Source organism: Desmodus rotundus, chromosome 7, assembly GCF_022682495.2.
Source record: "Desmodus rotundus isolate HL8 chromosome 7, HLdesRot8A.1, whole genome shotgun sequence".
Lineage (NCBI taxonomy): Eukaryota > Metazoa > Chordata > Mammalia > Chiroptera > Phyllostomidae > Desmodus > Desmodus rotundus.
The window spans coordinates 8,711,697-8,738,829 of NC_071393.1; the positions used below are offsets into that span (position 1 = coordinate 8,711,697).

The 27,133-nt window shown below is 58.6% G+C and overlaps 2 protein-coding genes and 2 long non-coding RNA genes across 4 annotated transcripts in view; 1 reads left to right on the forward strand and 3 right to left on the reverse strand.

Moving 5' to 3' along the window:
• LOC128781326 (uncharacterized) overlaps window positions 1–811 on the reverse strand; it is a 7,264-nt gene extending 6,453 nt beyond the window's left edge. Inside the window, exons 1-2 of the long non-coding RNA XR_008427281.2 lie at window positions 722–811; window positions 1–47 (exon numbers count right to left, since the gene is read on the reverse strand). The exon at window positions 1–47 is cut by the window's left edge and continues 181 nt beyond it. This is a non-coding gene — a long non-coding RNA (uncharacterized lncRNA). The remainder of the gene's footprint in view (window positions 48–721) is intronic.
• The window catches only part of FBXW8 (F-box and WD repeat domain containing 8), a 102,724-nt gene extending 99,970 nt beyond the window's left edge, over window positions 1–2,754 (forward strand). Inside the window, exon 11 of the mRNA XM_024566945.4 lies at window positions 1–2,754. This exon is cut by the window's left edge and continues 82 nt beyond it. Coding sequence (XP_024422713.2) covers window positions 1–63 — 63 coding nt within the window. The 3' untranslated portion in view covers window positions 64–2,754.
• A 144-nt stretch (window positions 2,755–2,898) lies between these two features.
• Window positions 2,899–5,077, reverse strand: LOC128781327 (uncharacterized). The gene is made up of 3 exons (XR_008427285.1): window positions 4,668–5,077; window positions 4,448–4,558; window positions 2,899–3,087 (listed from the first exon to the last, which is right to left on the reverse strand). It is a non-coding gene; the product is annotated as an uncharacterized lncRNA (long non-coding RNA).
• Window positions 5,078–7,230: 2,153 nt separating this feature from the next.
• Window positions 7,231–27,133, reverse strand: part of TESC (tescalcin) — a 41,924-nt gene continuing 22,021 nt past the window's right edge. The window contains exons 3-8 of the mRNA XM_024566950.3: window positions 17,294–17,374; window positions 14,666–14,805; window positions 13,073–13,134; window positions 12,882–12,989; window positions 9,428–9,475; window positions 7,231–7,510 (exon numbers count right to left, since the gene is read on the reverse strand). Coding sequence (XP_024422718.1) covers window positions 7,433–7,510; window positions 9,428–9,475; window positions 12,882–12,989; window positions 13,073–13,134; window positions 14,666–14,805; window positions 17,294–17,374 — 517 coding nt within the window. The 3' untranslated portion in view covers window positions 7,231–7,432. The remainder of the gene's footprint in view (window positions 7,511–9,427; window positions 9,476–12,881; window positions 12,990–13,072; window positions 13,135–14,665; window positions 14,806–17,293; window positions 17,375–27,133) is intronic.

Genomic DNA, 27,133 nt, shown 5'->3' on the forward strand with positions numbered 1-27,133 from the left:
CGTGACACCACAGCTGGCCACGGTTACAATCTCGTGCTGGCTTTTCCCTACGATGGCATTTAGGGAACAAGGAGGAGAACCAAGTTCATGAATTTGAAGACAACTGAGGAGTTCTGCACCGGCTCCAAAGGTTTGGGGAAGCACGCCACCCCAGGGTGCACTTGTGTGACACCCACAGTCCTGAACTGTCCTCGCTTTCCCCCGTTTCTCCGTCTTCCTCCCCCGGCTGTGAACGGCCCGAGGGTGTTGGGCTTGCTCCAGCTCCCTCTGTTCCCTCTCTCATGGGTGGCTTTGAGAACCACGCCCTGCCCCTGCGCCCCGCCTGTCTCAGGAGTGACACCCCAGCCCAGCCCGGCTCCCGTGGGCCTCCCACATGGCTGTGACACACACAGCAGGGCCGGGCCGGGCTGCAGCGCCGGCCGAGGCCCGGGCTTCTCACTGTGCACGAGGTCCTTCTGGGCCCTGATCCTGCCTGCTGCCCACCTTTCAGCCTCCAGACCCTTTCCTTCGACCCTTTGGGTGCGCCGGTCTCTGAGCCTGCAAGGCCCCAGCACCCACCCACCCGTTGGAGGAGATGGAGCGTTCCCTCCAGGTGGGCATCTGACGCCACCCCCGCCCACCCAGCGTGAGCCCGGGGTTAGCAGTGCTGCTGGCGGAGCTTTTCCCACGTTCTGTACTTACACACTCGTACCATCATTTCCTTAATGCCTGCTTTGCTTACTGTTGCGTCTACCACACGTGATACGAGCAGGTGTCTTCTACATCGTCGTCATCCACGAAGCAGCCTCCTCCAAGCGGGTGGCAGGTGAGTCTGCAGTGCAGCCTGGGTGAGACGGGGCAGAGCTGTCGGGGCAGCATCTGCTGAGCCACCGAGCTAAAACCAACAGCAGAGGGCTGTTCGGTGTGACCGCTGCCGTTTCCAGAGGTCACGGGGCACGCCACTGCACTGCTCTAGCTTTGCACTGGGCACCGGCACTGCCGCCGCCGCCTAGTGTGCCTGTAAAATACCAAAGCGAGAAACAGAACCGCAAAGGGACGCTCCGTGCCCTTGGAGGGTGAGCAACAGGCCAGAGCAGCGGAAACACTTAAGCATTAGGACCTACTTCATACCACTTAGCAGTTGCTCCAACGAGGGCACATGGCATTTTGAGACCTTCTCAAGAACCCGCAGGCCACGCACAGAAAATGGCCATGTGGGAGCCCACCACGAAAGCCCCAGTGCGAGAAGGCTGGTCCCGTGCAGGCCCCGCTGGCAACCCCAACCCTGACACGGTAGAACCGGAGGCTGACAAAAAGCTGAATGATAAAGACGCGCACCTGCCAGTTCCCAGCACTGCAGAAGCAACTCGGTTTTAAAGGAAGAAATCAAAATGCGAAAGCACGGACTCTGCAGACCGGGCGGACGATGGAAGCACAATAGCAGGCTGGGGGCGAGGCCAGAACGGGACTGGGAGGTGGTGTGCCTTTACGGGAGAACGAAGCTGTCACCGCAGAGAGCCTAAGAAGGTCCCAGTGACCCCACAGAAAGTAGGAGGCAGGCGTTAAAGAGCAAAACATACTCATGAAACAGAAAACCAACAGTCCAGTTTCATAAAACCGAAGTTTTGGAAAGACAAAATACACACTCTTGATCTAGAAAAAAAGAAAAAGGCACAGGGACCGTCAGGCACAGGGAGGGCGATGGCTGTGGCCACGGGTCACAATCACGGGTGGAGCGGTTTCAGCGCGGGGCTAGTGTGGCCACAAAAGCGAAGCCCTTCCCCTGCAGTCGCGCGCACAGCAGCAGACGTGTGTGCCGTACTCAGAGGCCCGAAGGCTTTGGAAGGGTTTCCAGACCGCCTGAGTTCCTGAGTGGGAGAGCCACTGAGCACACAGCCCGGAGGGCAGTGGGGCGGCCAGCCTGCAGTTAGCCAGGGGAGTATTTCCTCTGCTTGTCACGTGGGGGCGCCCAGCCCCCACCCCCATGACCTGGCTTTCGGGAGGTTTTCGCTTCCCGTAGTCTCGATGCAGCTGGACCACCAGGCAGCATGTGTTTTCTTTGAAGAAACCGCTCCTTCCCGTCTGATTTCACAGCTGCCTCTGCGGGTACATTCTCCCTTCCTAGCTTCGCAGCAACTTAAGATCACTGAACAGTTCGAAAGAAATCAGACCCAGAAAATTATACTAAAATTAAAAATAGCTTTAAACCAGTGTTAATCACCACCAGCAGCTGGTCCAGTATAAAATGTTACAAGCACGGGGTTTTTTCCCCTCCCTACTTGTTTATACTTTACCTCCCATTCATGGTAAGGTGTGGGTTCTGGGAAGGAGACTGTACCAGGCCCAAACCTCCCAGCTCGCCGACCTCAGGTTTTCTGCTGTGAACTTTCCATCTGGGAGACATCAGCCTGACGGGGAAGGAGCGGGGTCCTGCGAAGACCGGCGTTTACCCAGCAACAGAGAAGACCTGGGCCTGCAGCTGCCCGCTCTGCTCGTCCAGCCTCACCTTTCTCCCCGTCGGCTGCCTCTCGGGTTCTGAGTTGGCGGCAGAGTTCTCTCCTGTCGTCTTCTGCTCCTCAGGCTCTTCCCCCCCCCCCCCCCCCCCCGCTGTCCCCCTGCCGAGAGGAGAGACTCAGATGTGCCACAGGGCGGGGGGGGCAGGGAGGACCAGAGCACCGGCCACCAGAGCTCTGTCTTGTCTCAGAACGTTGTATGGGCTTTGCTTTCTGCTTCATAACATGTCTGTTGGCTCCATATTAAATGTCTTAAACTCGATTGCTCAGGTGACTTGTTACCTTCAGGCACGGCACTGCCCCCGGCCCGAGAGAGCACACCTTGTGTGGTGGCCGGGTCTGCGGCTGACCGCAGAGCTGTTTTTCTCAGAGCCGCTGCCACTGCAGGGGTCCCAGGAGCCGAGAAACCCACAGAACCACACGGGGAACCAGGCACCATCTCTGCCACAAGCTAGTCCGAGCCACTTGCTGCTGAGGCCTGGGCAATGACTCACGTTTAAAAGGTCCCGGGCCTTGCCTTCCCATAGCTGCCGACGGGGTGCCAGCTGACCGGAGGAAACGCCGAGTTTCACCAAGCGGGGAGCCCTGGTCCTTTCTGAAAGGGAAAGCCGCAACCCCCAAGATGAAGTCTTCCACATCCAGCCCGAAAACCAGAGGCCTCGAATTTAAAAGCTAGTGCGTCCCACTCGGTAATTAAAGACAAACCGGCCTCACAATTATAGAGAAATGGCTTCCCCTGGTGATGGCCCAGCTGTCTCGTGAAAGCTGCCCAGTGGCCTCCATCGTGGCCAGGTCCAGAGCCGTGGGCTGAGACAGGAGCTGTCTGTCCCTCCTGACTGGGCGCCTCTGCTTTGGGCAGGTCTGTGGCAGCCCTGAGCTTGTGGAGCTGGCCGGCTGGCCCATGCCACCGTGCTGCCTGCCACAGAGCTGCCCGCCTCCCCCTGCGCAGCCAGGCCAGATGGTTACCTGGCCCCGCCGCAGGGCCTGCAGCGGTCTGGACAGGGCTCCCCCTGAGGTGTGACAGCAGACCTTCCCACTGGCCGCCAGCAGAAGCCACATGGGTGCTGCTCTGTCAGGCTCAGACGCCAACTGTGCACTTCTGGCAGCAGGCTTTCGATGGCTCTGCACCGTCCCTGGGGAGGGGGAGGGGACTGCCCCCACCCCCAGAACCGAGCCTGTCACGTTGAGTCTGCTGTCCCTTGCCAGGGCTAGGACAGACACTGTCTCGTCCTCTAACTTGGCAGTGGCAGCAGACTGCTGTTGAGCACACCCCTTGATCTCACTGCTGCCCACGCACCACTCTCGGGGTCGGACTGGAACCTGGTCCCCTGCTGGCTCGGTCAGCACGCAGTTCGGGGCGAGCAGCCACCACGCATGCAGCCGCCCGTCAGTTCCCACCACGCCCTGCCCCCGAGACGGAACCCTGCTGGCACTTGTTCACGGCTCTGGGAGAGCCCAGAGACAAAGGCAGCTCTGATGCCCGGGAATTGTGGTTTAAACCCCGGCTCCCCCCACTCAGCCCTCCAAGGTCACCGTGTGGGAGGACAGCTTGCAAAGCAGGTGTTTGCAGAACCCTTGCCAAGGCAACTTATATTTTTAACTCTGCCGCAGCCCACGGAAGTCACTGCGCCGTTCCGCGACACGGCTTAGCTGCAGCCTTGTTGGCGCAGCCAGGTCGGGACAGGTTCAGCCGGTGACAGAGACTGGATCCATACGCGACCCGTCTCCCATTAGCAGGGCACAGAAAGAACTTTCCAGTCCCCTGGACCAGAAGATAATGGAATTGTTTTGTTGAAGTCTAGCAATAATTTGTTCCCAGAGAGGGTGCGTGGCCAAAACTGGAAGCTGTTGTAACCTCGTTCCTTATCCATAATTCATGATTAACGTGGCTGCAGAATGTTTCCCCTGAGCTTCTCATATTAGATTTCCATTACACAGCCCTTTTGTAAACCTACCAAATTGCTGTTTGTGTCAAATTGCCGTATTTGTCCAAGAGCTGAGTTCCGATAACTCTCCCCCTTGGCGATATGGCAGTGTGGGACGAGCGCCTGCTTTCGGCCGGACTCCTGGGTGAAGAACACACACAGAGGAAAATGACCTCACCACACCACCTGCACACTGTCCCTGCCCCGTCTTCTCCCCCCGCAGCCCGACGCCCTCAACGCACTGACTTACCAGCTTCCTTCACATATTCGACTTTGCACTGATTTCTATTTCCTTGTAGTCACTGGTATAATTCCTGATAGACGGCTGTTAACAAATGCATCTGACTTTTATCACTACCTGTTTTAGAACAAATTCAGAGCAAATATTCCTTACTTCCGGCTGCTTCGATGAGGTGGCCCATCCAGGGACTTGCTCTCGGTCCCTGCAGCCAGAAGCCCTCCCCCTACCCCTGGCTCACCTGCTGGTCCTGCAGGTAAGAGGAGCCATTTCCAGGCCACCTGCCTCCATCCTCTGCACACACCTCGCTGCCAGACGGGCACTTCGAGACCTGTGCCCACAGCAGCAACCCCCGACTCGTTCATTGGGGGCCAGCAGCCTCACTAGACTATGGGGAGGTACCCTCCCCTTTCTAGGAGGTTTATACCACCTAAGAGCCAGCCGTGGTCACTCCCCGAACAAGCAAAAGCCCAGTGGCACAGACCCTGCACCCTGGGCCTGCGGGGGAGCCCAGGTGAGCTCAGCAGCCCACACTCCAGGGCATGAGCCCTGACCTGCCAGTCAGGAGCCACCCTCGGGCTGAGCAAACCAGCTCTCCTTTGAGTGGCCCAGCCTGGGCTCCCGGTGGGTAGATCCCACTTTAATTAGCTGTTTGAGGTGAGCGGTGGCCCAGAGCCTCGGAGACACGGGGCCGCCCCTCTGTGGTCCGAATGCACGAAACGTAGGGTGCATGCCCACAGCTCCCAACTCAGACTCAGGCTCAGGGGCTGATGGGAGGGCCACTGTGTACAAAACACTTGACATCAATGAACTGCCTTTGTTGAGAAGGACACACTGAAGCAGACCAGGAGCACCCAGAACACCAGGCCTGCTGTGGCCATGGCCCAGCTGCTCGGTGACATGGGGGTCCACCTCACTCGCACAGGGCAGGGCAGGTCGAGGCCCACAGGGTGGGGGGAAGACTGGACAAAGCTGACTGGCACTGACCCCCCATACCAGGCTGTCCAGGGACTCTCTAGATTCCTCCTCCTCCTGGCAGCCAGGAGACCCAAGGGCACAAGTGAGACAAGGGGAAGGCAGGGGAGCGGGAAGCGAGCCCACAGCCCCTCCCTCCCATCACCAGACACTGCCCTGCTGGCCGCTCCCTAATGTCCACGGTTGGTACTTCCCACCAGACCGTGGCCCCGGAGGGCAGGAAGCGGCGGCCTTGGCCCCTGACCTAGTGCCCCGAATGCCTAGCGTTTCCTGCATCAAGTGCTAGTCCAGGATGCAGAGCTCTGGAAGTGCCTTCAGACGGCCCTCGCCACTTACCCAGAGGTGGGCCGGCGGCCTAACCACCCACCTGCCAGCATCAGGAGAGCGGAGGTCTCATCCACCTCGTGTGACCGTGGCGGCGTGTCCCAGGCCAGCATTCCTCAGCACAGCTGGGGTCAGAGGCCGCAGCCACCTCCCGCTGTGCGCTGCCAGATGCCGGGGTGCAGGCAGAGCCTCAGAGTCCGCCTCCTCGCCTGCCTGGTCGCAGGGGCCTGCGTGCCCGGGATCCCACTGTTCTTTAACTTGCCCTGCTGCTCTGTTTGGGCTTTTAACGTAAATGCTGACGTTAACTTCATCCCAAACAACGTCTCCGCTTGTGTAAGAAACAGAGGAGGGGAAGCTGGGGCCGGCCGCGGGCGGGGCCCGACCCCCAGCGTGCGCCCCTCAGGTCCGAGCCCCGGCGCCGGGCACGGTACCATGCCACGAGCACGCGCAACACCAAACCACGAATTAGAAATCGAGAACACAAGTGACGGCAGTAGCCAGTTCCCAGGAGAACTTTCTTAGAAGGCTGGGGCCGTGCCTCCTGGCGAGTGTCAGTGAAGGGACTGAGCACATGGTTCATGTGCCAACCAGGGGACGCCTCGAATGCAAACAGTGGCCCGGAGGGGCAGCTGGTCATCTCAGTGCCAAGTGCCAGCTATGCGAGCATGACTCCTGCCAGCCCTCTGCTGACTCACAAACCACAGCCACCAACTGAGACAAACCGCCTTTGCTTCCTTGTCCCCACCCCCATCAGGTGACACAGAGCGTTGAGAGATGCCTACCTGGGGCGGCGGGTCACCTCCTCCGCTGTGCTCCGTCTACACTGCTTCCACTGGCACTGGGGACTGAGTGCTAGGTGCTGAGCCCTGCAGCTGGCCGCCCTCTCGCCAGGAAGGGCCACAGTGCCTCAGCCTCAGCCCGGAGTCAGCCCGCCAGGCCTTGAACGCTGGGGCCCCCGCACCACGAGGCCAGCAGGGGTCACTGCAGCCATGCAGTCGTGACACAGGAAGCCCCCCACCAAGCCCCTGACCCCAGGGAGCCAGGAGCCGCTCCCTGACTTCCACACCTCAGGTCAAGGAGACAGGTGACTTCATTCCCAGCCCTCAGGGAGAACAGCAGACGTTTTACCGAAATAAACCCAAAAAGGAGAACAAGAATCTTCTCTTCCAAACCAGCCTTTGAACTGGAGTTGGCTGCTGCTTGTTCCTCAGACTGGGCTCATGCCACCAAACGGCCAGGCCACACGCGTGGCCACGAGGAACAGACAGGAGCCATGTTTGTTAAGAAACCCTGTTTCTTTTTTTATTAGCGATAAAAATCGTAAAAGCCCACACACCATGCCCTGTACTGGGGAGAGGGGAAGAGTGGGGAGGGGTTTGACTATGTACAAGCTGCTGCCCCAGGGCCCAGCCTTGCTCGCTGCCTGGCCCCACTGGGAGTCTGCCTGTGCCGAGGGCGCGCTCTGCGGGAGGCGGCGGTCAGTGGCAGAGGGCCATAGTTTCCATGTTAAGGAAGCGGACGTGCATCTTGGTCTCGATGTCAATCCCCTGCCAGATCTGGAACGGACGGAGTGGCGTGAGAGGGCCTCACGCCGCCGCAGGCAAGTCCGGAACCATCTCCCCACCCACCTCCTCCGCCACCGACAGAGACGTGCCCCCTGCAGAAAGCCCACTGAGCGAGGCAGGGGACCGTCCACCTGTCGTTATGCCAGCGGATGTGGCTGACATCTGGACCCCAAGACTGTCACCGCAAGTTACTTCTAAGTACCGATTCCAAGCTCCAGCACAGTGTCCCCTGCGTCCCACCCAGCACCACGTCAGGGCCTGTGATTCTCACACAAATTCCTCAGCCCCGACACACCTCCTTTCAAGTGAAATGCTGGGGTATTGCGGGGCGGTTCAAATGGAACCGTCCTCAAAAGCATTTTGTAAACTGTTAAGGGCTGTGCAATTGCGAGGTTCCACTAAGCCACTGTCATTAATCACAAGGTGACAACAGTTTGGTCTTTATAACCGCCCTGCCAGAGGAAGTCACCCATGTTCTATGCAGGGAAAAGTGATTTCCACCAAAGACCACGTCCATTGCCACACACCTGGTACCGTCCTGGCTGGGGCCCCAGTGGACACGCAGGCTACCAGACCCTGCCTGCCACCCTACGAAGTGCCACCACTCCCAGGCTGTGCACTCGCCAGCTGCTGGGCCACACAGGGCTCCAAACGGCCCCAAGTGGAGAATGGGCGGGAGGGATGCCTCCCCGCTCGTGTGAGAACTCTGAACTCTCGCCTGTCACCCACAGCGTGTGCAGGGACAACCACGAGGCTGGAGTAGGGGAAATCGAGTGTCACGCCCTCGGTGCCAGGCACCCTGCTCTGGCTTCGAAGTGAGGACGCGGAGGAAACGGGCCTGGTTCCAGGAGAGCAGCTCTGACCTCGCTGGGGGAGCGAGACACTCCCAGGGAAAGAGACTGGGGCCCCCAGGGCGGATTCTGCTACGTGCAGGTGGCAATGGGGTCCCCAAGGAGGCTGGTGGAGCCCAGGACGGGGAGGCGCTGGCTGGGCAGGAAGGGCCCCCACGGGCAGAGGCGTGGCAGGAGGCCCACCTTCCATAAAAAACCTGGTTTCCCGGCCAAAAAGGAAACTGATCCTATCTTTGCCCTGCCCAGCCCTGGGGTGGTGCGTCTACAAAGGACTCGGGGGACAGTGGACCTCCTTGCTCCCACCTGTCCCAGCTGGGTCTGTGCTGCCTCCCCTCGCACTTGCTGGTGCCTGGTGTGGGCTGGGAGGAGGGCCCCGCTGAGCCATGCCTCCATTGCGTGGGGCTATGGCCACCTGGAGTCCCAGCTTCCTGTCTTCCTCAACTCCCGGAAAGGGCTTGGGGATACTGGTGTTGGTGTGTGATTAGGGCCAAAAAGCCAGGAAGTAGGCGAGGGACCCCATCTCCCTGCAACGCAGTATCTGCCTATCAGGGCAGAGAGGGACCCCAGTTCCCAAGCTGGGAGCTCACTGGTGACAGCGAACACCCACTAGCACGGGCTGGCGAGCCCACGGGGGCAGCTGGGAGAGTGGGGAGCCTCCTAGAAGGCACCGTCGGAGAAAAGCAAGGGACAGCACCACACTCAGTCGGCTCCCGGGTGTGCTTCTGAGGAAAGCCAGTACTCGGCTGGGCACAGAACATCCCAGAGCCCCAGTTCCAGCTGTGCATCAGGGACTGCTTCTGAGAAGGGGGCCTAGGAACTCGCACGGGGAGAGATGGAGTTTTCATGGTGCACCTTTTGCTCCGCTTCAATTGCTTCAACCATGTGTGAATATCACTTTTTCAATAAGTAAGTAAGTAAAGCCAGTTTAAATTGTCTTGAAGGCCACACCCAGGTTCGACCCCTTTCCACCGAGGTGCCAGTCTCCTGACCAGCCAGCTGCCCCTCTGGTCCCCACCACGGCTGCACCCACAACATGCCTCCCTTCCCAGACACCCACCTTCAGGAAGTCGTCGAAGGTGATGCCCTCGTACACCTGATCAGGCTCCTGGGGACAGAGCACAGGGCAGGGTGAGTGGCTTCGACCGGAGACTTTGCCCTGCACACCTCTCCCCTCAACACACGGTTGGCTGCTTAGGGTCAAGTCACAAGAAGAAGGGACGGTTCTGGATTGTTCGCCTCCAGCTTAAGGCTAGTCCCCCTGCACTCCCAACGCCAGAGTCCCCTCCACAGGCTGGAGGATGGGAGGGGAGGCAGGTTCAGGGCACAGGCACCCCCGCGTCCCCCAGGGAGGACCCTGTGGATGAGCGTGGAGAAGGAAGCAGGGTGGGTGCAGAGACGCAAGGCTCTCCTTCCCCACACGGCCACCAGCAGATACTTCCTGCGACTTCCGGTCCTGCCTCATCACACCAGCACAGCTGAGAGCCAGTTCCAGGCTCATCCAAGCTCACAGACCGAGGAAAGGGGCGAGGGGACGAAGGGCTGGCCTGTGCGCCCAGTGAGTCGCTGTGGTGACTCCTGGCCCTGGGGCCCTCACCTGCCCGGGGTCCCTGGCAGTGCTGGGCTCCCTCTGTGACCACTGCTCTGGGCACGCAGGGACCCCGAGGGACAGTGAGGCTCCCAGCCCTGGGGCTGTGGCTCTTGGCTCTGGTGCAGGAGCCTCCCCCGCCCTACCCCGCAGCACCCTCTGTGACAGTGACAGCCTGGCTGGCACCCCAGTGCCGTCCACAGAAGCCCCGCTCCACAGGCTCCAGTGGTCTGTGGTGTCCATCAGCACACGGCCATTAAGAAAAGGGCAATCTACACGCACCATAGAGAAAAAGTGCCAAGATACATACACGATGGGGAAAAAACAGCACAAACAAGGAGCAGAGCAATGTCTGCAGACCCCCAGTGGGCCAGACCCCCACCTTTGGCCACGTGGGTGGGTCAGCACGGCAGAGAGGGAAAACCGGGGCAGTCCAGCTCCATTTTGTGGAAATCAAAAATAATAATACGCAGGTGTGTACAGGTATTTGCGCCGGTCTTTTATTTTGTAATTACTGTGAGGAGAAACCATCAAAGGGGGTTCCCTTATTTAAGGGAGCAGGCCTGGGGTTGAGGGAGAAGGTCAAGGAGAGGCCCTTCCCTCTTGGTGCCTCCCCGGAAGCTATTCTCTGTGTTTTTTAAGGAAGCAGCAGCGGGCACGCTCTGAGGGTTGGCTACGTGCCAGGGGCTGTCCCTAGTGCCTTGCAAATGTCACGCACAGTAACCTTGACCGGTGCAGACCTCTCAACAGCCTCCACTGTGGGCTCTGCTCCTGCCCCCACTCTACAGGTGAGGCCACTGAGGGCCTCGGAGGACTGGGGGCGGAGCTTCCACCTGCCTGACCAGATTCTCCACCCACTAGTTTCTCCATTGTACTTTTTAAAGAAATACAGGAGGCAAATCAATATACATTTTTAAATGTTGTAAATGCAACCAGTTCTCAGATGCCTGGGCCAGCCCCCTCCCAAGGGCTCCCTGCCCTGCCTGCCCGTGGGCACAGGGAGAAGTAGAAGTGGATGTCCTCCCCCTGGGCAACCCCAGGCCCCAGAGTGCAAGGAGAGCTAACTGTAGACAAGGCCCCTCGGCCTGAGCCCGGGGCTGGAGGGTGGCGCCCTTGGAAGGGGGTCAGAGGGGCTTGGGGAAACACTCCAGGCCGAGGCCCCAGCCACGCAATCCCCCCTCAAGCCACTAGAAGCTAGCTGCTCCAGAGAGAGTACTCCAGAAAGAAATCGCTGGCCCGGTCAATAGAGGACGTGGAAGTCCAAGAACGTGTTGTGGGGCGGGCAGCACGGGCAGAGACACACACGTCACCAGAGGCCGAGGGCATCGAACTGATGTGGCTGCCCCTGCCCGTGTGTGCTCACAGCCCACACCAACTCGAGAAAACATTTTCAGAGCACAGAGCGGTCCATGTGTACAGACAGACGCTCGGGACGCCCAGGCTGGGGAGCCGGCAGCGGCCCCACGTGCCTCTGCCTGTGGGCAGAGCGGAGGGCAGGTGGCGGGGGCATGTTGGTGCCGTCACCATCACCGCTGCCAGCAGCCCGCAATCCCACCCCAGCAAATTAAGAAAGCCATCGCCAGCTGAAGCTGGAGTGAGACAGGGAGCAATTTAAAGATGAGTGTAATTAAATCAAATGGGAATTTGGCTCAACAAGCCGGCGGGGATCCCTGCTCTCCCCACCGAGGTCAGCGGCCCTTTCCACGGCAGTTAATGTGCTGAGTGGGGAGGTTTCACCAAGGCCAGCAGCCTCCCGTGGGCCCGAGCAGCAGACGGATAAACCCAGGCCAGTGAAAGGACTGCAGCCCCCACCTGGGGCAGGCCTGGGCCTGCTGTGACCCTGGTGACAGGCGTGGGGCACAGACAGCAGATTCCAGCAGCAACCACCCCCCACCCCTGACTCAGGCTGTGGTCACTCACAGCCATCAAAGTGACAAAAGTGGTGACTACTTTAAATATACAGAAACAGCGAGGGGATGGTCCCAGAGGGACCACCCGAAGCCCAGGGAGCAAAGCCCACACATCTGACAGCTCACCCGGTCAAAATGCCAGTCACCGCTCCACCCAGCCTTTGCTTCCGGGACCCTCTACTCCACGGTTCTTCCCCTGGAGACGATCCGACCCCTCCCCCCAGGGATAGCTGGAGACACTTTTGGTGGTCACGGCCTGGAAGGTGTGGTGGGCATCCAGTGGGCTGAGGCCAAGGTTGCTGCTCAACAGCGCCCAGGATGCCCCAGCAGGCAGCGCCCAGTGGGGACACTGGCTCTGACCCGCGCATGCTCATTGCTGGCCGGAGCAGCATAGTTCTGAGAAAGGACGGGCCATTTCTATACCAGCGTGATCCTGACAAGCCTCAGGGCGTGTCCAGCCCTGCACTCCTGCCTGTGGGGACCTGCCTGCCTTTCCCCCAACCCCCAGCTGTGCTGGGCCCTGGCCCGAGCAGGGGCGGCAGCCCGGTCAGTGCCTCTGCATCTCTTCCAGGGCAGTGGGGGCCTCCACCCTGCACAGCCCACAAGCACTGAAGGCCAAGCCCTCTCCTCTGTTTCAGGAACACGCCACCCCCCCCAACCCTGCCCTAGCTCCTCAGGACCCCAGACCGGGTGGCCCACAAGAGAGCTCCCTGGGGACCCCTGTCTTGAGGCCACATAGCCCCTCTGAGCCACTCACTGGTAAACATACCCATTGAGGCGAGTCTGTGCTCTACGCACCAGCCACGGGGGTGGGGCCTGGAGGCCACACAGCTGGTCTGCAGGCTCCCACGCCCAGCACGGCCTGCCTGGCCCAGCTCTCCAGGGGTGGGGGGAAACCTCCCTCTGGTGGGTCCCCTGAGGTCAGAAAAGCCCCATGCAGCTCAGAGAGGCGTGAGCAGGGCAGCCATACCCTTCCAGGGCTTGGTGGGAGCCAGCAGGGGCGGGAGGGCACTCACCATCTGCCCCACACAGACACTGGCCGCCTCCATCATGGCCCCATCAGCGATGGAGCGGGCCGACTCCTTCTCGATGTGCGGGTTTCCGGAGAGCAGCTCCTCCACCACCTGCCGGCCGGGCAGAGATGAGGGACTGTGGGCCGCGGGGCAGGGGCGCCGGGAGCCCTGGCCGGGCGAGGGGCATACTTTACATTTCGATATTCTTCCAGGGTGATGCGGCCGTCACTGTCCGAGTCGTACATGTGGAACAGAACTGGGGGGGCAGGGGAGGGGGAGCTCATTTAGGGGCGCTGGAGGGGAGCTGGCTCCCCCTGGCTCCCCAAACCTTCCCGGCTCCTGAATCTACTGCAAAGACCCCAATAGTGAAATGTAAATGCCAAAGCCACAGGGATCAAGGGCACAGGCCATGGGGCAGACCGGCCACTTCCTGGTGGGTGACCTTGGGCAAGTGACCCCACTTCTCTGAGTCCTACCTCCCCAGCACGGTGCTGCAGAGGCTCGGTGAGTGACAGGCAGAACAGGGCCCAGGACGGCCTGGCGCACTGCACATGGGCCATGCAGCAGGGCTGCCAATTTGAAGACAAATCGGGGTGTCGTCCCCAACAGATCCGGTTTCATGGTGTCCTCCCTGACGGAGCCTGGAGAGCAGCCATCGTCACAGCCCTGGCGGCTGAGCTGCCCGCTATGGGCATGGGGGTGTCGGGGCCTCCTCCCAGTGATGCCCGCTTTGTTCCTTGGCTGCCATGACTCGGCACCCCGCAGGCCACAAAGGCCAGGAGCTGGAGGGGAGGGGCCCCTCCGACCTCTGGGCTTGGCCTCAGGGAGCCTCAGGCCCACGAAGGTCCCTGCACTGGCATTTGTCGAGCGCTGGCCAGAGGCCCTGGTCAAACATCCTTTCCCCTCCTCCTCGCATGACCCCAGGAGGCCAGGGCCGCCCGGAGCCCATTTCTCAGACTGGGATGCTGAAACTCATGGAAGTTAAGGTGTTTGCCCACGACCACCCTGTTAAGGGAGGGGAAACCAGGGGCTTAGACCTGAGTTTACCCAATTGCACGGCCCCCACGCCCCCTGCCCGGCTCCCCCTTTGTCTGGGGGCCACAGGGGGGCCTTGGGCCACCCAACTCGCAGTTCCCACCAGCCCTCACTACCCGACCCCGAGCTAAACACCGCCCAGCCCCCACATTTCCACTCCCCGCCGAGCAGTCTGCCTCGGGGGGTAGAGAGGGATGTCAGGGTCATGGGAGAGTCCACAAGGGACATGTGACACAGGCCACCCAGGTCCCTGTGCCACTGGCCAGCCTGGACGACAGCCAAGTATGCCCCACGGCGTGGTCCTGTGAGCCATGCACCGTGGCCGCTCGTGGGCAGGGAAAAAACAAGCTTTCGGGAAATACCTCCTGTGGGCCAAGGACTCTGCCTGTGTCTCATCGAGCCTCTGACCAGCCCAGCTTCACAATCAGAGCCCCACGTTCAGGTTCAAGGTCACACGGCTGCCCAGTGGAAAGGCCGCATTGGAACCCTGGTCTGTTTGAAACAAGGGCCTTGCTCTTTTCTTATCACCCACAACCCCTTCTGTTCCCAGGAACCTCCCGCTGCTGAGGGGTGTTCACGAGGAGGCCGCCATGGGGCAACTCCAGAGGACAGAGAGACACCTGGCACCCCTCGCAGGTAGGGCGGTTGGGACCGACCTCCCAAGGGCTGGTACCCCCTGACCTCCCCTCCTGCTGGCCACACCCACCCCACTCCCCCACCCCACCCACTGCAGAACAGGGAGGGGCACGCACATCGCAGCTTCTCCTTCCGGCACAGCTGCACCTGCTCCTCGTCCATGGCGATGTCGATGGGCCGGAAGTACGCCATGATGGTCAGAAAGTCCTCGAAGCTGATCTCGTCGGCCAGGCCACTGGGCCCCTTGCGCAGGTTCCTGTGGGAGCGGGGAGGACGCGTTGGAAATGAACCAACGGTGACCAATAGCTCAGAGAACATGGCTCTTCGGGACAACACTGCCCCCTGATGGCTGTCCCAGCTTTGCGTTCTGTATCCCAACAACCTGCTGGTGGGGGCACCCAGAGGTGTAGCCCAGCCCTTGTGAGGTCCTCCCAGAGCTCACCGCCCCCGGGGGCTGGGAGGCAGGGTCGCCTGGCTGCGCCACAGTGCACGGAGGTGGGCACTTCCACATGGGGAAACTGAGGCACAGGGCCAGCCAGTGACTCCCCAAGGTCACCTCCAGACCCTTTCCCTTTAGACGTGGGATCGACAAACTACAGCCCGCAGGCCACCCGTCTTGATACGTCCCACGAACCAAGAAGGGTTCTCACGTTTCGAAATGGCTGAAAGAGTATTTTGGGGAAAAAATCCAAAAGAATAGCAGCGTTTCACGACAAGTGAAAATTACATGAAACTCAGATTTCAGTGTCCATAAATAAAGTTTTATTGGCGCACGGCCATGCCCACTCATTTACATATCATCTGTTCTGCGTTCATGCTACAAAGGCTGAGTTGAGCAGCTGCGACAGAGCCTAAAATATTTGTCCCCCGGCCTTTTACAGAAAACGCTTGCCGACTCCTGCTCTCCAGCAGCTGACTGACACTCTGGTCTACCAATCAGCAGCCAGCAGCTCTGGGCTACCTGTTTACCACCTGAATGCAAAGTTCACCAAGGATCTCTGGTTTTTAAAATAAATCAGGGCGCGTTTGAGGTTGTCCCTGTAGATGTGCTTTTTGTAAGGGGCAAGAAAGGGCTGGTGTTCTGGGCGGGCTCGGGAAACACAACGCTGGGTCTGCTGTGTGCCCAGGGCCCGTGCCTGACACCCAGCAGGTGCTCCGCAAATGGGCGGGTCCAGGGACGGAGCTGTTCTTGAGATAGCAGCTTTGGAGTTGGCCTCGACCAAACATGGGCTCCCCTCACCAACGACTGACTTCAGCAGCGACAATCTGACAGCTCCCGGAGGAAGCTATCACTGGAACAGCAGGGTGAGCATCCCTACCCTTCCTTACCGTGCGTCCTTGCAACGGGGCGCTTCTCCAGCTGGCCCAGGATGATGAACAGTTAAGGGTTAGTGCTTAAAATTTGCATGGGATCCACCCAGGTCAGGACTGTCTCTCGATTTAAAAGAAAATGTCTGTGGTTCTCCCTTGGGGGCCCATCTATTCTCTCCCAGACACCGACTGACCCTGCACTGGGCACCGCCCTTCACAGTTTACGCATCTCTGGTCCCAGCTGTTCGTGCCAGGAGAGTTTCCAGAACGAGGTGGATCCCCAGCCGGGAACATGAAGGTGGATCGTGAAAACTACAAATCTGAGATGAGACGAGAAGGTTTTCCTCCAAACGCAGGGAGCCCTGTCTTGGAGAGCTTTTCTCGGTCTCCCCTTAAGTCTTCCATCTCAAAAAGCTTCCCCCTGCTCCTCCCGACAGATCCTCAGTACTCAGAGTTCTTGCCGTCAGGGGCTCGGACCTGACTCACGGTATAAAACGGCCCCCGGAGTCACTGGCTCCTTGGAGGACCCTCTCACTGTTGCTGCTCACATGTCCTTCCCAAGTGGTTTTGGCTGCAGCAGCCGCTGCAGCGATTATAATTAGCACCCGGGAAAGGCAGGCCATGTGTCCTTCTCAGGGAAGGTCAGAGGCAGACTGCTTCGCCATCATAGTGTCCCTGGGAGGTCTACATGGGCCAATGTCATGGTCTCCAAAGGCAACAAGAGTGCAGAAGGCAAGGAAACCCAGACCTGGCACCTGGAACCAGCCACACCTGCTCTCCAATCCCATGTCCTAAATGGGGTGCCCTCAGCCAGGGCCCTGGAGGAAGGCCTGTGCATCTTCTGGGGCCACCTGAGGACTCCCTACTCTCCTATGTTATGAACAGGTGAGGCTCAGAGAGGCTCAGCATCTTGCTCAGGCCCCACAGCCCTGGCACAACTAGAGCTGAGCAGTTCAGGCTCATATAACTTGCACCGGGTTGGGGAAGTCCTCACCCATCTTATAGTCCGTTCCCTTCCTTCCTCTTTCTGCCGGTTCTCCCTATGTGTCAGCGATCTCTGCAGCCCCAGCTGACCCCAACCCAAGAACTCAGCTTGTTTGCACCCAGGTCCCTGACCCACCGAAACAGTGAGATATCAACACTCACTGTTTTAAACTGCTAAGTTTGGGGGTAATCTGTTACGCAGCCATAGCTAACTAATACAGAGGCCTAGAGGGACTGGGTGAGCTGCCCGAAGTCACCCAGCAACAAATCCCGAACTGTCTGACCCGTCCCTGGGCCCAGAGATCCCACCCAACACAGCTGCCTCTTCTTCTCTGCATCGGTGCAAGGGCCGACTCTGAGCAACGGGGGCTGTGAGACGTGACACGGGCAAAATGCTCCCTCAAGGACAGTGTCACCTGCCAGCGGGCGGCTCAAAGAAAAAGGCCCACCTGTTGTCGAAGAAGGCACGGATGATTTTGGATCGGATCGGGTTGAGCTCCAGGTCGGGGACATTGTTGAAGTTCTCCTTGCTGGGTCCCAGGAAGGACAGGCACCGGGAAAAGATGGAGAAAAGAAAGCGATGTCATATGGTGGGTCACCGCTTAGCAGGGCCCGTGGGGACAGGGGGGAGACAGGACCATCGCACCCCCAGGGAGGGAGACCCCCCGTGGGCCACTCCAGAGTCAGAGCAGCAGAGTGCTGGCTTGGAGGTTTGGAAAAGACAGTCTGAGGCCCCCAGGGTGGGGGATGTAGGGGCACCACTTGACCCAGCAAGTTTGCTCCTCGGTGTGTGCCCGAGAGAGATGGGAGCATGTTCACATAAAAACGTATGCGTGGGTGCTCACAGCAGCACTATTCTAACAGCCACACAGAGGAAACACCCCAGATGTCTGTCCGCAGATACCTGGCTAAATAAATTGTGGTCCATCCACACAATGGAATGTTATTCAGCCATGGAAAGGAATGAATTATGGAGACCTTTTGCAACACAGATGGAACTTGAAGATACGATGCCAAGTGAAAGAATCCAGACACGGAAGACCACGAAGCATCTGACTGCATTGCTACAATGTGTCCAGAATAGGCGAGTCCATGGGCACAGAAAGCAGACTGCTGGTCTCCAGTGGCTGGGAGGTTGGGAACAGTGGGATGTGGTGGGGCAGGACACAGCTTTCTTTGGGGCACATGAAAATGTCTAAAACTTGACCGTGTGCTGGACATACAGCTCTGCAAACATATGAAAGCCAGTGGATTGTATGTTTTCATGGGTGACTTGAAGGCTATGGGAATTGTATTTCGGTGAAGCTGGTAAAAAACAAAAAAGCTGCTGACTTGGGACAGGAGAGGGGAATCAATCCAACACAGTGGCCGCAGGGCACAGGCATCGCGGGGTCCTTGAGGCTGTGGATTTGGTGGTGTGGCGGGGTAAGCCCCTCACCTACCTGACCTTCCCACACAAGGCCGCCCTTTGTTCCTGGAATCTGCTTCCTGCTCACCTCCCCCCCCCCCCCCCCTGCTCCATAGATTTTAATGGGCAGCGGCCTTGGAAGAGACCCAGGGCATTGGCCGCTACTCCTGGGGAACAGGGAGGCACGCCCGGGTAGGGAGGAGGAAGGATATCAGCCACTTAAAACCAGAATGGCCAGGGGAAGACAGGACTCAAAACTAGAAGAAAGCCAGGCTGGGAAGGAGGAAGGCCCACTTACGCAGAGGATTACGCATTGTTATGATCGAGAGGTTCCCTGAACACATGCTGGCCCCTCCGCCCGCTCTCTGCAGAGAGAACCTGGACCCAGGTCTGGACAACCTCTGTTCTCTGCCCCCTGCGCCGTTCCCGTCCCTACCCGGCGCTCCCGGGGTGGCCTGCGTTCAGCATTTGGGAAAATGCAGGAGCCGGTGTCAGTGGACACCAGCGTTTCAGGTTCATGGGCACCCAGTTCTGAAGAAGGGGGAGACCCAGAGCTGTGGGCCTGGAGTGGTGGAATACTACTCAGCCATCAAAAGGGACGCGGTCCCAACACGTGCTAAGCTGCAGGTGACCCTGGAAAACCTGATGCTGAGGGAGACGGGACAGACACAGAAGGATACAGACTGTGTGGCCCCGTGCATAGGCCACGACCACAGCCGGGAGACCCACAGAGATGGAAAGCAGGCGCTGGGGGGTGGGGGTGGCGGCTAATAAACATGGTGCATCTTTGGGGGGAGATGAAAATGGTCTCAGATTAATTGCACACTTCAAACAGGCGAATTGTATAATATGTGAATGGCATCTCAACAAGGCTGTTAAAATACCTCCCTGAAATCTTTAAAACAACAACAAAAAGCCCTGGCCATGGAGCTCAGTTGGTCAGAGCGTCGTCCTGATGCGCCAAGGTGGTAGGTTCAATCCCCCATTGGGACACATGCAAGAATCAACCAATGAATGCATAAATAAGTGGAACAAGTCAATGTGTCTGTTTCTCAAATCAATACATAAAAGAAAAAAAATGTTAAAGCAAAACAAACCACCCTGCACTCTGGGTGTGGGGCACAGCGTGTTTAGTCTGTGAAAGTTCATCCAGCTGCCACCTGTCACACTCCCCACTGCACTAGCAGCCTCTCCTTCCTCACTAGAGGGAGGCGACCGCAGGAGGAAACAGAACATCCGGAGCCCCCCTGGGCAGGAACTGGGCGAGTCACAGCGGCCGCGTGCCACTGCAAAGTGAATGTCGGGGCACAGAAAGGAAGCAACCGGCTGCCACCAGGCTGGTTGGCACGAGACCCCAAGCCCTCGCTGGCTTCACTGGCCAGAAGGTCATGGCTCTGCTAGCCCTTCCTCAGCCTCCGTGTCCTCATCTGGGAGGATGTCCTCATCAGGGACCACCTCTGGAATCAGACTTGGGTTCTACCCGGCTCTGCAGCCTGGGACAAGTGACTTGGCCTCTCTGAGCCTCAATCTGCTCCTCTGGAAGCAGGAGCCTCACTCAGAGGTTGTCCTGAGCTTATGTGGGATTGCGGCTGGAACATGCTTAGCACAGTGCCTGCGGAGGGCTCCACGGAGGGAAGCCTTCGGGCACCGAGAGCGTGGGAACGAGCACTCTCACATCCACAGCACCCTATCCATAGCACCCTATCCACAGCACCCTATCCTCGGCACCTGGCATGCCTGGGGGCAGCGAGGGGGCTCAGTGAGTGGTGTGAAGAATGCACAGTTGGTGTGGGCACGGCTCGACTCCTCGTTCCATGTGTCCTGAGCCCCTGACCCACCCCCCACGTTGGGTCCATGCGCCCTCCCACCCACCCCAGGAGTCCCCTACCTGCAGATCCTTAGGGAGCACCAGAGCTCAGCCCCGCCCCGCCCGGCTCTAGAGTGAGCGAGCTACCGGAGGGGGCTGTGTCCCAGGGCTGCTGGCAGGCTCAGATTCAGGGGCACACCAGGGAAGTGGAAGTGAGTCTGGTTGATTCCCCAGGAAGGAACAAAGACCAAAAAGGTGGATGCTGCAGGTTTGAAGGGGAGAAACCCAGTGCCCATGCGTGTGAAGGGGGCCAGAAGGGACCCACCAGCAGTCCTGGCCACCACGAGATCCCATGCAAGGTCAAGGGCACTGGGGCTGACCTGGGAGGGAGGGAAGGGAGGACGGAGGTAGGAAGCACCTCGCAGAGCCAGAATGTGCGTCTGGAAAAGAAAATCAACAATAAAGGGAGGCCTGACCTCGCACGGAGCTCAGGGGGGTGAGGCAGGTGCTGGGAGTCAGCAGGTCCGTGCAGGTGTCTGGAAGCCTGGCTGCCTTTGCCGCCCCTGTCATTAGAGACCTGCGCCACACCACAGAGGGGCCTCCCTCCTCCTCAGCATGGCCACCCACTGCCCTGTGGGGCCCCGTTTCCTCATCTGTGAATTGGGTGCAAAACTAGCACCCCCCACATCAAAGGGGATGTGAGGTCAAGCACAGCCAGGGGCCGGTCCAGCCTCCACCCCACCAGGCACTTGGTCTCGGGTCTCAGAGCCCTGGGCTTCTCCTCTGTAAAAGGGGACTGTGGGGATGGAGGGTGATGTCATGGGGTTGACAGGTGATTAACTGAGATGCGTGCACGGGAGGTTCGAAGCTCACGGCCCAGCACACACGGTGAGCTCTTCGTGTTAAAATAGTAATAACGGCAGTAATGATAATGATAATAACAACAACAATGACGACAGCAGCTAACCTTCTATGTGCTCCCCAAGTGTCAGGTGCTGTTCCCAGAGCTTCACGTTCCTACCTTATGAGGGAGGAACTTATCTCCATCTCAAAGATGGGGAAACTGAGGCAGAGAGGTGAAGGAACTTCCGACAGACCTGTGCAGCCCACTCAGGAGGTCAGGGCTGGCGGCCTGGTCCTCAGGGACCTTTCTCACCCATCATTTGCCAATCTCTCTTTTCAACAAGTTGGGCGCAGGCCTCGCGCCCAGAATGTGGGGAAGGCTAACAAGAGTCCCACGCCCCGTGAATGCTGGTTTCAGTCTCCCTTTCCTCCCTCCCCACTCGCCCCCGGGTGCCCATGGGGCCGGTTGGACCGGCTCAGCTGAGTCACGGAACAGGCTGTGCTTCACCTGGGGACAGGTCGCTGCTCTCAGCCAGAGCTGACGTGGTGGCAGGTGGTCCCACAATGATGCCCCAGTGACCAGCAGGGGTGGCCTGCCCACGAGAGCGCCAGGGGCACTCAGCTTTGGGCCCCCTCCAGGGGCTGGAGCCTGGGGTTTAGCTTCCCCTAGTGACCTGAGAGCTTTCTCTGTGTCCGGCTCTGTTAAATGCCTCCCCAGGTTATAGGCCAGAAAACGAGGCCCAGAGAGGCTAGCAGAAAAGCTTCAAGTCCAGCTCTGACCACCCCATGCCCTCCCTCCCTATGTCCGTTGGGTTGTACGTTTTACTTTAAAGAGAGAGAGAGAACAGCAGAAATATTCACAGGGCATCTGCTCCCATCCAGCCCCCAAAGGCCCCAGCCAGGACCCAGAAAAGAGGGTTGGGCCCACAAGGGAAGGAGGGACAAGCTGAGAAAAACCACCAAGGGCCGGCCGGATGCTGCTCAAGCCCTGTGGTGCGCGTTGGTTTCTGGTGCCTTTGAGGCTCAGCTCAGCTGCCAAGCTCTCCCTGCTAGTCTGAGGTCTGGGGTGGCCCCAGCCACCCCTGGGGCTTCCTGACCCCAGAGCTGATGACACAGCGAGACCCCTCTGGAAGCCCAGCCTCCCTGATCCCTAGCCTCTGCTGGTCTCTGCAGCCCTAAGGGGTCTTCCCTCCCCCTACCCCCCACCCCGCATGTCCCCTCCTGCTCCCTGCACTCACTGGTTTGCCTTTGACGGTTCCCACACTGGGCTGAGAGATATAATCAGCAGGGAAACTGGGGCCCCAGGGGGCCGTGAAGGAAGGACCGCACCTCATCTATAGTAGGGGTCTTCCCAGGCGATGGCGAGCCCCTCCAGTGCCATCCTGGGACCAGCAGCACTGGCATCACCGGGGCAGCCTGTGAGAAATGCAGATTCTTGGCTGCCCCAGACCTGCTGCCTCAAAACCTGCCTTTCAACATGGTCCCCAGGGGGTCTGTGGGCTAGTTACTGATGGGAGCGCTGGCCCCTTGATTCCAGAGCCGGGAATTCCCTAACCGCACAGGGCGGTTCTCCCACTCACGGGCCTCTGCACAAAAGATGTGGGAGATGCAAGCAGGAAACCGCCCTGGTCCCCTTGCCCCGAGGCCAGCGCCTTTTTCAAAAGCTGGGGTAGTGTCTCCCCTCCTCCTGTAACTGCTCCACACCTGGACCCGGCTGGCCTCCCAACGCCTGTCCCTTAACTATGACAGAGGAAATGACAAGTATTCCAACTGCTCTGGTGCTGGTGTCGGCAGCGACCGGCACAGACACGCCCCCCACCCCAGACTGTGGTGGGGAAGCCACGGAGATGGAACATGGGTGTCTCAGGCAGTGACAAGTGCTTGGAGGGCAAACAGAACAGGGGCAGACCAGACAGAGCCGGCGGAAGTGTTGATGGGGCAGCCTTGTGGCGAAGGTCACTCAGGAGCAGAGACCTGAGCAGGCGGGTCCCCCACCTAGGGCACACCTGGCAATATCCGGAGGCATTTTGGGTTGTCCTATTGGGAGAGGGTTTGGGAGGGAGCAGCCAGACGGGTGGTAGCCCATTGAACAGGGGACCTGCAGACACACAGGTGGCTCTGGCTTTTATTACTATTATTACTATTATTATTATTATTATTTGGTGGGATGGACCATGTTGAGCAGAGACCTGCTGTTTTAATCGGCTCCTGCACACTCTGTGTGTCTGTCATGGGTGGGGTGGTGAGAGCAGAAGCTGGGGGTCTCGGGTCGGGAGGCTGCTGCTGACACCCAGGGGGCCTGAATGGGACTTCTGGGAGGACGACAAACGGCTTGCCTGGGGACACAAACAGTGGCTGGGACGTCGCTACCTGAGTCTGGCGCTCAGAGGTGCCCTAGCCAAAGGCACAAGCCATGAATGAGTCTTCATTTCAGGTCCTCGCTATGGCCGAGACAACCCTCTGTGACCTGCCCCCAACTCGCCAGTTGTCCTCTCCCTGTTCAGGCTGACAAAGCTCCCCCTGTCTCCCTGCCTTTGAACTTGAGGTCCTCTCTGCCTAGAGCTCTATTCTCCCCACTCTGCTCTCAGCCCCAACCTGCCCACCACACCTCCAAGGCTCCTTCACAACCACCCATCGCCCTTGGGAACGGGGTCCCCAGGGGTGCGCCCTCTCTGCCCAGTCTCCTTCCTTTAACAAGAAATAGAATGGACTCGCCTCTGCGGGAGTCACTGCTCTGGGCCACCCGCAGCCCCACACCCATAACAGGAGCGCCCACAGGGGTGGAGGGAGCCCCCCTTTTACCTGCCAAAGCACCCTCAGAGCTAGAACCAGCCACAGAAGGCCCACAGTGCCTGCTTTGAGGAGCAAGAACTGCGTCAGGATGAATCCTGGGAAAAGAACCTTTGTGTGTTAAAAAAAAAAAAAAAAGTGTATGTACGTTCCCACTAATAAATCTACGGCCATTTAGAAAGTGTCTTCCTGCTTGGGGACACCTGGGCGCTCTTTCACCTTTCACACCAAACTGACGGCAGCTGCAGCTCACACCTGCCCTCCCTCCCCTGGCCCCTGAGCAGCCGTGACAGCCTCAGCTGTCTGCTGCGTCCTAGGCAGCTTTACAAGTGGCTGTGAGTTTCCTTTTTAAATAAATGGGCATCGTGCTAGCTGGGGCTTTAGAGGGAGGGCCCGGGAGCCCTCGGCATACATGAAACACCGACCAGGGAAACAGCCTCAACCCCTTCACTGTTGGGACTCTGAGCAAACAGTAAACTTTTGGCTGCTCGACAGGTGAGAAGCAAAGTGACTCAGGTAAAAAGTGACTTAATTGCGAGAAAAGTGATGTGATCACAGCGGATTGGAGCTCCAGCTCTTCTGTCAACCAGCCAGCTCCGCTGGGAGACCTTAACCTCTCTGGCCTCAGTTCATCTTCTTCCCCCGCAACCCAGGCATGTGCCCTGACCGAGAATCGAACTGGAGACTTTTCGGTTTGTGGGACGACACCCACAAACCCACTGAACCACACCAGTCAGGGCTGGCCTCAGTTTCTTAATCTGGAACGTGGGGAGATGATGGGAACTTCAAGGGTTCCTGAGACCCTTGAGACCACGCCAGTGGGCATTCAGCCCTGTGCCCCACACACATTAGCACGGAGGTGATAGCAGCCGGGGTTCCCATTTATGGGATTCGCACTGGGTGAACCTCTAACTCAGTAAAGCAAGCTGAGCAGGGCCGAGGAACGCAAAACAGGCCTTAGACTCAGGGATGACTTCTGCTGTGCCCTGGCATGCGACCATCGGCGCCCGACTCTGCACTTGGGCGCCTTTCTACCAGAATACGGCCACGTCCTTTTCCTTCCCCACGCGTCTGGTTGCCTCCATCCCAGGGATCACTCTACGTTCCGTGGCTTAGCAATCTAAAAATATTTTTGTCACATGGCTTTATCTAATCAGGCCCCCTCTTGGCCTCCACCGCCACGTCAGAGGATTCCGGATTCCGCCGCGCCTGTTTCTGGGTGTGGGTGAGCCTGCCAGAGCGCCATCAGGAAGTAAAAAGTTGCCGTTTAAGACAGTCGCCAGTTAAAGGGCTCAGCTAACAGAAAGAAAAAGTGCAAGAGGCCGTTACTGCATGTTCTTCACTGTCTGCCAATTAATGTCTTTTCAAGAGTCATTCAGGGAGGGTCTTCCTTGCCAGAAGGCAGGCTCTTCAGGACGGGGCAGACGCCTCTGCAAAGCAGGCGCTCCGTAAATGTGTCGGGCGACCTTTCCTACCCAAGTGTTCCGCCAAGAGGCCCCAGCACTCGGTGTTTTGGAGTCAGGGTGCATTCAGATTTGGGGGGCCCTCATAAAGAAATTAAGAACGCATCATTATGAAATTGTTAAAAATTAAGTGCTAGGCTGTGAAAGGAACCCAGAGTGGGGCCCCAATGCCCTGGCTTTAACGGCCTCAGGGTAAACTGCCCCCCCCAAAAAAATCATGTCCTTACTTTACTTTGAGAAAGTTACCCCACCAAACACAGGTAGGAAACAGTAGATTTGAATTAAAATCACCTTTGGGCAGTTTTAACTCATTTGACTTCTTTAAAGCCATATTCGTTTTACTAAAGTCACAAATCCCGAAACCCAGTTCTTCGTTAAGCCTTTAAGTGCAACTTGCAAATCTTACTTGTGTGTGTACAAGCCTGCAGGCTTGAATGGTCACCTTTAAGGGACCTTTTGCCCCCCAGGTTTTCAAACACCCGCTGTGGGAGGGTTCAAGGAACTGCTTTCCACAGGCCTCAGAAATGGGGGTGCTGGGGCCACACCGGGGGGCCCCAGTCAGCACCTCTCTCGTGGGGCAGAATGTCCCAGCCCGGTCAGCTTTCACCAACAGGTTTCCAAACACTGAAGACATGACCCCTGTCCCTGCTCCAAAACCCCAGCACAATCCAGGCCCCTGGACGTGCCCAGGGGTCAGGGAGGTTGAAGGTCCAGCCTGAGGTCCCCTAGGAGACCCTTGGCAAGTGGGGACAGCGCTGGCTCAGTCCTGTGCCCTGGGAAGACAGACAGGAAAGCCCAGGAAACCGAAAAGCTGCCCCATCTCCCTGCTGGCAGTGGGCTATATTAGGCAAAGGAGTTCCGAGAGCCTGGGAGGAGGCCCTTCCTGCAGGCCCGTTTGCAAAAGACACTGTGGTCAGCCCACCCCCTTCCTGCAGGCTGGCAGGGCCTGTCACCAGGGCAACTGACACCTCCCAGCACAGTCAGCGAGAAGTGGAGCAGAGGCTGCAAGGGTGACAACCACGCAGCCCACCCCCTCCCCAGGGCTCTAAGGGCAGAGTGTCCCAGATGGCAGAGCAGGGAGACCCAGGTCTTCAGAAGTCACTCACCAAGTCACAGCTTCCTTACAACGGCAAGACCTCAGCCCTGAGTTCAAATCCCAACACCTCCAACTTACGAGTTGTGTGAGCCGGGCCCGATACGTGGGCTCTCTGAGCCATCTGTCACATGGGGTGAACAGGTCTCCCCACCACTACTTCCTGCGGGGGTTTACAGGGCAGACGTAACAGGTTCCAGCTGGACAGCACGTAAACATGCTCAAGTAACCGTAGCCGACGTGTGAACATGTGTGAACATTTGTGCCCAGCCCCAGATCAGCGCTTTCACTGGGAGCCGGTAAACCCTCTGAGGGCAATACCATCGATAAGGGGTCTCGTCCATCCCATGCTGTGTAGATTATAAGGAACTTTCTAGTCCTTACGCACTTGTTTCTCACTTCTGTGCTCATTCATTCGTTCATTCATTCACACGCTCCCTCATTCAGGCAAACACCACCAGAGTAACTAAGCCCCCAGCATAGTGCTAGGGCCAGGGAAAAAGACTTAGCTCCTGCCCCCAAAAGGCCAACAGTTTGTTAGGGACGGTGGCTGGAAGAAGACAGTTACAGTTCTGAGCTGTAAATGTGGGGAGGGGGCGCCCCCAGGGGGAGTTGGGGGGGTATAGGGGTGGGAGGGTTATCTGGAGGAGGTGGTGTCCACACTGAGACCTTAGCAGAGCAGAGGCCTGTATCTGGAAACCCTGGTAGGACACAGCTCAAGAGCATGGACATGACCTTGAGGGCACTGGGGGGCCCCCGAGGGCTGGTGAGCAAGAGCTGCTCTCTGGACCCAGGCAGACACATTCGAGGTCTGCGCACATTTGGGCAGCTGTGAAAGGGGCAATGGGGATGCAACCCTGTGGATGAGTGTGCAGGAGAAGGGTG